The 9,550-nt window shown below is 49.1% G+C and overlaps 2 protein-coding genes across 3 annotated transcripts; both read right to left on the bottom strand.

The window, feature by feature from the left end:
• Positions 1 to 798: 798 nt before the first annotated feature.
• On the bottom strand, positions 799 to 4,192 carry LOC117861482 (subtilisin-like protease SBT5.3). Its single transcript, XM_034745048.2, has 5 exons — positions 3,703 to 4,192; positions 3,487 to 3,596; positions 3,279 to 3,376; positions 2,969 to 3,133; positions 799 to 2,854 (listed from the first exon to the last, which is right to left on the bottom strand). The coding sequence occupies exons 1-5, from the start codon at positions 3,787 to 3,789 to the stop codon at positions 993 to 995; spliced, it is 2,322 nt and encodes a 773-aa protein (XP_034600939.1). The 5' UTR covers positions 3,790 to 4,192; the 3' UTR covers positions 799 to 992.
• A 1,823-nt stretch (positions 4,193 to 6,015) lies between these two features.
• LOC117861190 (uncharacterized) lies at positions 6,016 to 9,550 on the bottom strand. 2 transcript variants are annotated; one of them, XM_034744703.2, is made up of 7 exons: positions 8,884 to 9,550; positions 8,174 to 8,424; positions 7,696 to 8,071; positions 7,442 to 7,573; positions 7,178 to 7,353; positions 6,788 to 6,841; positions 6,016 to 6,353 (listed from the first exon to the last, which is right to left on the bottom strand). In XM_034744703.2, the coding sequence occupies exons 1-6, from the start codon at positions 9,460 to 9,462 to the stop codon at positions 6,832 to 6,834; spliced, it is 1,524 nt and encodes a 507-aa protein (XP_034600594.1). In that variant the 5' UTR covers positions 9,463 to 9,550; the 3' UTR covers positions 6,016 to 6,353; positions 6,788 to 6,831. The 2 variants fall into 2 exon arrangements, with proteins under 2 accessions (XP_034600594.1, XP_034600593.1); XM_034744702.2 differs by lacking the exon at positions 6,788 to 6,841 and having other exon boundaries at positions 8,884 to 9,549.

Here is a 9,550-nt window from a genome sequence, read left to right as displayed (position 1 = left end):
TTCGCAGCCTGCACGAAAATGCTCTTGGGAAATGGCAAAAAAACTTTCTGGTCGGCAGGCTGGATCCAGGGGAGACGCAGACATAGCACCGCTGCTGTTCACAAAGTCAAGCAAAAAGAAAAGAAAGGTTGCGGATGCCCTGCACAACAATAACTGGATTAGAGACCTCAATCACCGAATAGGCTACACGATGGCGCACCTAGCGGAGTTCATCACTCTATGGAACCTAATCCACGCAACTGAGCTACAACCACATCAGGTAGACCGCATCACCTGGAAACTCACGGCGAATGGAGAGTATACCACAGCGTCAGCTTACAAAGCGCAATTCATTGGTTGCACAACATCACCCAAGATTGCATCTATCTAGAAAACATGGGTGCCTCCAAAGTGCAAATTCTTCGCCTGGCTAATTGTACAAAACCACGTTTGGTCCTCAGATAGATTAGCATGAAGAGGGTGGGATTACAGCCCGTCCTACCCCCTATGTAGAAGGACCACGAAGACAGCGCATCACCTACTAGCGGAATGCCGCTACATGAAGCACGTTTGGAGTTAGGTGGCCACGTGGACAGGTCAACCTAGCCTCAAACCAGCCACTACCAGCGAGTGGCCCCAAAGTAGGACCACGCTAGATTGGTGGTCGAACATCATGACAACCCCTAACATTCCCCGTAAAGCACTGCGTACCTTAACCCTTCTAGTCATCTGGCTAATCTGGCGGGAGAGAAACTCCAAAGTTTTCAATGGGCAGGAGACTTCGACCACTTCCATCTATGTGCAAATCAAGGAAGAGGCATCCTCATGGATCGTGGCAAGGTTTGCGATTTAGCGACCCTTTTAGTGCGAGAATAAATTCTTGTACTTGTGGCCGGCTATCGATTTGTAACTCTTCTTCTCTATCGATGAAATAGGCACAATTTCATACTCATTAAAAAAACGCACACACCCTTCGCCGCTCCCGCTCATAGCACGAAAACCCGGAGCTCGCCTCACGCCAAGGCATTGACCACGACGGGACTTCTGACATAGTGGGTCCCATCCGTCCAGACGAGCCTCCCGAACACGTAGCCCATCCCGATCTTGTCCTTCTGCGACGTCACCGTCACGTTGAACGCCTTCTCCTCGCCGACCTTGCTGAACTCCAGCACCGCCGGCTTCACCTCCATGGTGATCCCGATCGGTGCGCGCCAGGACGCGAGGTACTTTGCCGGCCGGCCGACGTTCCTGAGCCTCCGCGCCACCGTCTGCGTGCCGCGCAGCGCCGGCACCACGATGGACGGGTAGTTGAGGTCCTCCATGGCCGGCGCCTTCGCCGGGCACGCGAACTTGCCGGCGCTGAGCCGCCCCATGTCCGCCGTGCCGAACCCCATGGAGCAGAGGAAGCTGTAGTAGTCCTCGGGCGCCGCGTCGTACACGAGGCCCGGATCGACGGCGCGGTTCGGGTGCACGTTGCCGGCGCCGTAGGCGAAGGCGTTCGCCTCCTTGCCGTCGTGGTCGCGCATCGGCGCGCCGGTGTTGTCCTGGGTGCGCGCGGTGGTCATGATCGCCGACCGCATCGCGGCGGGGCTCCACTCCGGGCGCGCCGCCTTGAGGAGCCCCATCACGCCGGAGACGTGCGGGCACGCCATGGACGTGCCGGACAGGATCGCGTACTCCGACCGGCGCTTGTCGGAGGCGAGCTCCGTTGGGCCGACGTACTCGGTGAACGCGGCCAGGATGTCTACCCCCGGCGCGGCGATGTCGGGCTTCAGGACGGATGGCAAGGTCCCGCTGGGCCCGCGGGAGGAGAAGCCGGCGATCGACGGCGAGTTCTTCACGCCGACCTCCGTCTTGGACGGCGAGATGTTCGCCACGGGGTTGTCCGTCGACGTCAAGTAGTTGTGCAGCGCGACGGCCTCGCTGAAGGTGATCATGGTGGCCGGGAGCACGTGCGGGTCGGCGACGATGTCGTCGCCGTCCATCCTGTCGTTGGTGAGGATCATCCCGACCCCGCCGGCGTCGAGCACGGCCATCCCCTTGGTGACTCGCGGGACGTCGCCGCCGCGGACGCACACGACGATCTTGCCCTTCACCTTGGCGGGGTCCAGCGTGCCCATCCCGCAGTCGGCGGCGGCGTACGGGCTGGTGCCGGCGGTCCCGGCGTGCCTGGCGTCGACCATCGGGTAGAGCTGGCTGGAGTGCAGCGTGGTGGACTCCAGGCTCATCCCCTTCATGTGCACGCTGTTGCCGAGGGTGAGGACGTTGGGGAAGTCCCTGTCGACGGTGCTGGCGGCGACGGTGGTGACCCACGGCGCGGCGTTGACGACAGTGTCGTCGTAGGGCCCCGAGTTGCCGGCGGAGCAGACGACGGAGATGCCGCGGGCGGCGGCGTGGAGGGAGCCCAGCGTGACGGGCTCGTGGAAGAGGGACTGCGCGTCGGCGAGGGGCGCGTCCTGGCCGAAGGAGACGGAGATGACGTCGGCGCCGTCGTGGATGGCGGCCTCGAAGCCCGCGAGGACGTCGGCGGTGGCGCACTCGCCCGACCAGCAGACCTTGTACGCCGCGACGCGGGCGCGCGGCGCGCCTCCCTTGGCGGTGCCGTTGGCGTAGCCGAAGAGGCTGGCGCGGGGCACGAAGCTGCCTCCGGCGGTGGAGAGCGTGTGCGTGCCGTGGCCCTCGGTGTCGCGCGTCCAGTTGGCATCCACCACCGCCGGGTTGCTCAGCAGCATGTCCCTGTTGAAGTACCTGGCTCCGATCAGCTTCTTGTTGCAGGGCACGGCGTACTTGACGGTGTCCTGGCAGGAGCCCTTCCACCGCTGGGGCACCTCGCCCATGCCGTCGTCGGTGAAGCTGTTGGACTCCGGCCACACGCCTTTGCCGGATCCGATAGTGACGCCCGTCAGTAAAGCTCGAACGGGTGCAGATCAACGGCTTTGTGAATTGTGACGGTGAAATCGAAATGCATCATCAGATTGTCTCTGCTTACCGCTGTCGAGGTTGGCGATGATCACGTCCTGGCCGAACTTGGCGTGCTTCCAGATGGAATCGGGGAGGATCTGGCCGTCGCGCTCCAGGTCCATGAAGTCCCACGACCGCGTCGTGTGCAGCTTCAGCATCTTGCTCTCCAGCACCGTCACCACGTCAGGGTGCTCTGCTCCATCAACGGAGCAGCAATTGTGAATTCTCTCTCTAAAGGTTTAATTTCTCTTTTTATCTTTGAATGATAATAAACCAAAATGCACAATCACGATTGTAAGTATGGACGGAAGATGACTGAAATTTTTTTCTCTTCTTACTTGCAATTTGGTTTGCAACTTCCTCTTCGACGTGCGCCGCGAAGCCATTGATGTTCTTCGTGTAGGAGTAGAAGATCGAGTTCTGCGCCATCTCCTTGCTGCTCATTTCAACATTCGTTTGTCAGTGATCAGATCGGACTCCATTATCTTATAACGTTAGTTGAAAAGAAGATGAAACGACTGCGGATCCTTACGGTAAAATTTCTACCTGCCAAGAACTGATCCCAGGAGCTCATGGTGAGATTCGGTTGCGCGGGCATGCTCCTTGGGTGACGCATCACGGCCATAGGCATGTGCTCCCAGATACACGATGTAGGACTGCACATTGACATGGTGTAAACAAGAAATCAAGACCATAATGTAGGACTGCACATTGGCACGGAATGTGAAACCGCAATGCGTTGGGGCTGGTCATCTTGCTTGCCTTCTTGTATGCCTGCACGAGATGCCACTCGGCGGCGCACAGGAGCACGACGGCGGTGACGAAGAGCAGCGGCCTCATCCTCGCCATCTCAGCTGTCTCACCCACACTTGTCTCTCACAGATGTTGGGAGTTTGAGACCTGCTGCGCTGTTGGCATAATAAGCTTCGTGGAGGATTTTTTTTTTCTGATGCGGTGTTTCAGTGTCTAAATTTGGCCTAGTTTTGACTGCGAGCAATGAAGCGGATCACCAAGAGAAAGTTTCAACACCTGACTGAGCTACCAACAAGGGAGTAGGGCTGCTTCTTTTGGAGGTAGTACTTGATTTGGAGCCGCACATGCGTTAGGCTTCCCCGCATGCGTTGGGAGCCAAACCCGAAATGTATGCATTCCAAAAGAAAAAAAAATAACGGCGAAGACAATTAGTGCAAATGCAAAGAACTTTGAAGCTTTAAGTCGCACTCCCTCCGTTCCAAAATATAGGTCATTTTGATTTTTCTAGATATATAGATATTATTATGCATCTAGATATAGGGTATATCTAAGTGCATAGCAAACTCTATGAATAAAAAAAACTAAAACGACCTATAATTTAGGACAGAGTGAGTAGTTTTGAAATTGAGAATCCAACTTAAAAATTCAATCACACCTTTTTGTTTTTCTCATGGTGAAATCTTCAAAACAAGATCCAACTTAGAATGTATCGATGACATTTTTTATGAATAGTGTGAATATTTGTTAATGTATTTTCATGTCTTCTGCAGTCCATTACGGTAGCATTTTTTGGAATTAGTTAGGGATTTTAAATTCTGATGCGGTCATAATGCAACTTCAAACTATTTTTCTTTATTGCTACGACATAATATTTTTTTCTATTTATAGACATTTGTCTACGTATTGGATGCGCAAATACTGGATCTTCGACAGAGAACTAAGATACTGCCTCAGATGCCAGTAAACTTGATAAATTTCACTTTATTGAGCAGTTAATTTCTTACGCAGTTCGTCGGCTGAATGGTGGTTTGTTGTGTGATGTCTTACTATATCATCCATTCATTTGTTTCATTAGTTTTGTTTTTGCAGGAAGGCAATGGAATTGAAATCCATGAAGTAGATTCCTCATGTTGATGTTCAGCAATGAAGCATGGTTCAACATGTGACGGTTACAGGAGCTGAATAGTCAGATAACTCCTAATGGCTAGTAGCCATAGTGATCACTGATTCACTCACTTATCAGCTAGAGTGTAAGGTAGGACAACTGGACAAGGTATGACGTTAAAATTCACTAGGAATTGAAATTTCGACACTGCTAGCGCCCGGATGTTCGATGGGAATTTTCCCATCGGATGCTCCGTTGCAACATCAAAATAAAATATTTGCAACATCAAAAATCTATAGTTGCAACATTGAAATATATGTGAAAAAATGACTACATTGTCCAACTCTGGGATAGAAAATTCCCGCAGCAACATAAACACTATGTTTCATGTAATATTCACTATGAAACATGCAGAAATAATAGTTGCAATATTAATATTTAACTATTGTAATATATGTCGAGGCATCCGATTTTTTTAAGATTTGCAATATATGTCGAGGCATCCGATTTTTTTAAGATTTCGGACGTCGGATACGTAGCATTAGCGTTGAAATTTCTGAAAAACTTCGCAACTGACATAGGGCACTTGGTGTGGAATCAACTGGTCGGTGCATCGCGCTTTTCAGTTTACAGCTCTTTTTTATCAGTTTCCACTGGATAAAATACTGGTGCCTACTAGCGCATTTGGCCGGTACATTTGCAACGCGGTATTCCAGACTGCAGACTGTAGTGCTAATGTTTCTTGTTCTATCGAGTTTCCCGATACACCCCAATCGTGTTCCCATTTTGAGTGCCTGACAAATATTTTCAAAATATATAATTAAGATTACTACCTGAAAGATTATTTGAACCTACCAGTGTCGTTTCGACATGGCAATCCTTCCTGAAGAAAGATTTTGAAGTGTGTCTGCAATCACTCTAAAAAGACAACTATTTGACGAGCAGAAATAGAATTCCGTCTCAACCTTTTGATTTGGCCGGTCGCCTACATATATGCGACAGGCAAAACTGTGCCATTAAGGTTCAAACTACATGCTGAGCAAAAAAAAAAAAAAAAAAAAAAACATATAGCTCAGAATAGTGCTAGTAGCATTTCGCGAGATGAAACATAAGAAACCAAGTACGCTTTCACCGGGCCTTCTTCCCCAACAGCACAGGCTCAATCCACGAATAGAACGCATGAAACTCCAGATCCATTTGTCCAAGAAAATACTCAGTGACCCAGAAGCAAAGTCTATTCATGAATTTAGCAGAGTATGCAGTACACAAGCTTTGCTGTGTTTATCATCGACAAAGGGTATTTTGACTAAAGCGTAGTCAATACACTAACAACTGGGGCCATATATCATTTGGTCCCAGCACCCAAAGGTAAATTGCTCCTCCTCAAGTTCCAAGCCCAATCCCACCACAACAGCATCAGAGTACCAGTTCCTATTCCCACTCAACCGTCGCAGGTGGCTTCGATGTGATGTCCTGGCAAACACGGTTGATGCCACGCACATTGTTGCAGATCTTGTTGACCACATCTACTAGGAATTCATGGCCAAAATAGTACCTGGAAATTTGAAGAGATGATGACATGATATGAGAAGAGACAAGTGAGGTGCTCATGCATTGCCAGTTGCCACAATTTTTAAATAAATGACAAGTCTTAATCTCTAGACCAAATGACTGAGGGCAAGACCCCCTTGAACCAGAAAATGTCTCTATCTACTAAAGTAGTAATCTCAATAATCTAGCCACAGAACTAAATTCATCAAGCCACAAAACCCATATCATAAAGCAAATAAATTTATGTATTACACATGCATGTAAAGATTAGTTAAGGAGATCCTCCAAGGTACCACCAACCACTACTGCCAGATCCACCACCAACTCAGTTTTTTTTAGGCAGTGAAGATGAACTGTGTAAAAACACTGCCTGCAGTTTACTGTTACTAGCAAAACTATGAGGTAGAGAAGACAGTTCTGTAGGTTCAAACAATTTACCTGCAAAGTAAAAGTTTACCAAGACTAGACACACAAGCTAGCCATCACATGGGCCTGTTCAAGACGAACTATAAGAACACCAATAGCACTTTGCAGTTGGCACAAAAATAAGATGGCTAAAGTTTTGGGCTAACTACACTAAATATCAGGAGCACCGTAAGAGTTTTGGGTTGGGCAAGAAAAGAAAGGGCAAAAAACCTAACCAATTATATCATGATGTGTGCCAATTATTTGTTCCTGAACTAAGAGTGATAAGAATACAAAAGATTAACTGCTGCAGACAAGCAAACTTATCTGTACGACTGCATCAAAATATTTCACTGAAGTACAACTGTATCTAAGGTTTGCTAGAAAAAAGTGTAACAGAGCTGGAACTTCAGTGCTACATACCAATCTGCAGTCATGCCATCCTCACTGGTGATTGCTCTTAAGACAACAGCATTGGAGTGGGTTCGCTGGTCACCCTGAACCCCAACTGTCTGTACTGGCAAGAACACAGCAAAAGCTTGCCAAATTTTATCATAGAGGCCAGCATCTTTAATAGCTTGAACAAATATCTCATCCACCTAAAAGAAATAAATTGAAAATTGCTGATTCACATAGGCTTATCAATGGAGCTCTAGCAAAATTTCAAATTATTCTAAAAGTTCAAACCTGGCGAAGAGTGTCCAAAGCATTGCCTTGTGTAACATCACCTAGGACACGTACAGCAAGACCAGGCCCAGGAAATGGGTGTCGCTTTAAAAATGAATCTGGGACATTCAAAATACTCCCCAACTTCCGCACCTACAAACATAAAAAATTGTAAAGAACAAATAATTAAATGTTCCTTTCATCATACAACACCTGATCAAGTTTCAATTAACAACATTACAAAGTTTATTAAGAAAATTGATGTAGATTGGTACCTCATCCTTGAATAGGAGCTTGAGTGGTTCAATGAGTTTTAACTTCATATCTTTTGGAAGTCCACCAACATTGTGATGGCTTTTGATGGTGTGGGAATGTGTCCTTCCACTCCCAGGAGGTGGGCATGATTCAATTACATCAGGGTACAATGTCCCTTGAACTAAAAATCCGGGCCTTTTCCCTATCTTCTGTTCCAGCTTGTGACCAAAATCATCAAAAACAGCTATGAATTCCCTGCCAATAATCTTTCTTTTCTGCTCTGGGTCTTCGACACCCTTTAACTTGCTGAGAAATTGCTCTGAGGCATCAACACATGTAACTGGCAGGTGCAAGTCACTTTCAAAGGTTGACATTACTCGTTCTCTCTCCTTGTACCTGCAAACGCGAGGTTCTATGTTAGTTTCATTGCACACTTAGCCAAAATAAGCATAAGTTCTATTTAAAAAAACTGAAAGCAATAAGGGAGCATATTGTTACCTTAATAGACCATTGTCAACAAAAACACAATGAAGCCTATCTCCTATTGCCTTGTGAACAAGAGTGGCAGCAACAGTTGAATCGACTCCACCTGACAAAGCACAGATAACATGCTCATCAGGGCCAACCATGCTTTGGATGGTCTTGATTTCTTCATCCAGTACATCTTGCATCTTCCAATCAGCTTTGATCCCACATACATCAAAGAGAAAGCGACGAAGTGTTTCCATTCCTTGGGGTGAATGTGTAACCTTTATATAAAAAGTTCAACAGTCATGCAAAGAGCAACCAGATGATATACAAAGAGTAACCACAATGCAGTGGATACACAGTTAACAGTAGTAATACCAAATAATTTGACATCTACTTGTTTTTCTATCCATATAAGCAGAACTCAGTCCATCCATATCAGCACAATTCAATTGAATAACAATAATCACGTAGCTTGTTCCTGAGTACCCCTTTCCAACTCAATTGGTAGCCCAATTTAGAAAGCATGGTATTTATTTGTTTTTTCATCAAGTAAATGCAAAAGAATGCGGATAACTCTCATACCAATTCAAAATTTAAATCGAACAATCAAACAGTAGTTTCCGTACAGCTTCCCACAAAATATCCAAACTTTCGTCCCCTTTCAAAGAGCCAAGAACAGAGGAAACAAATTTGTAGCTTAACTTTCAAAGCATCAGAGTAATCATAACGGTTGCTACCTCGGGGTGATACTGGAGCCCATAAAAGCGCTTCTCCCGGTTCTCGATGGCTGCGACGGCGCCCTGGACGCTGCGCGCAACCACCTCAAACCCCTCTGGCAGTTTGACCACCTCGTCGCCGTGGCTCATCCACACCGTCTGGCGCTTCCCGGTTTCCGCCTCCCCGTACAGCGCGGAGGACGGCGCCGTCACCTCGACGTCCATCTTCCCGTACTCCTGCCGCTCCCCGGGCTCGACAGCGCCTCCGAGGAACTGCACGAGCAGCTGCATCCCGTAGCAGACGCCGAGCACGTGGGCGCCCGCGCCGTCGGCGAAGTCCAGGAACCCCTCGGGGAAGGTGGGCGCCCCCTTGGCGTGGACGGAGTGGGGCCCTCCGGAGAGGACGATGGCGCGCGGGCGGAGGCCCTCGAGGGCGGCGAGCGGCGCCGTGCCGGAAACGCAAAGGGAGAGGACTCCCAGCTGGCGGACGCGGCGGGTGATGAGGTGGGTGTACTGCGAGCCGTAGTCAAGGATGAGGACCAGGTTCTCGCCGGAGCCGGCGGACGCCGGGAGCGCGGAGGCGGCGGCGGTGGAGCCCATGGCGGCGGGGAGGAGGGGATTAGGGTTTTGGTGGTTTGGGGTTTAGGAGTCGGGGGGTGACCCAGGATGGCAGAGGTTTCACGGGTAT

This window comes from Setaria viridis, chromosome 6 (genome assembly GCF_005286985.2).
Source record: "Setaria viridis chromosome 6, Setaria_viridis_v4.0, whole genome shotgun sequence".
Lineage (NCBI taxonomy): Eukaryota > Viridiplantae > Streptophyta > Magnoliopsida > Poales > Poaceae > Setaria > Setaria viridis.
Note: the sequence above shows the minus strand (reverse complement) of the source record. Positions and strands in the feature narration are given on the sequence as shown.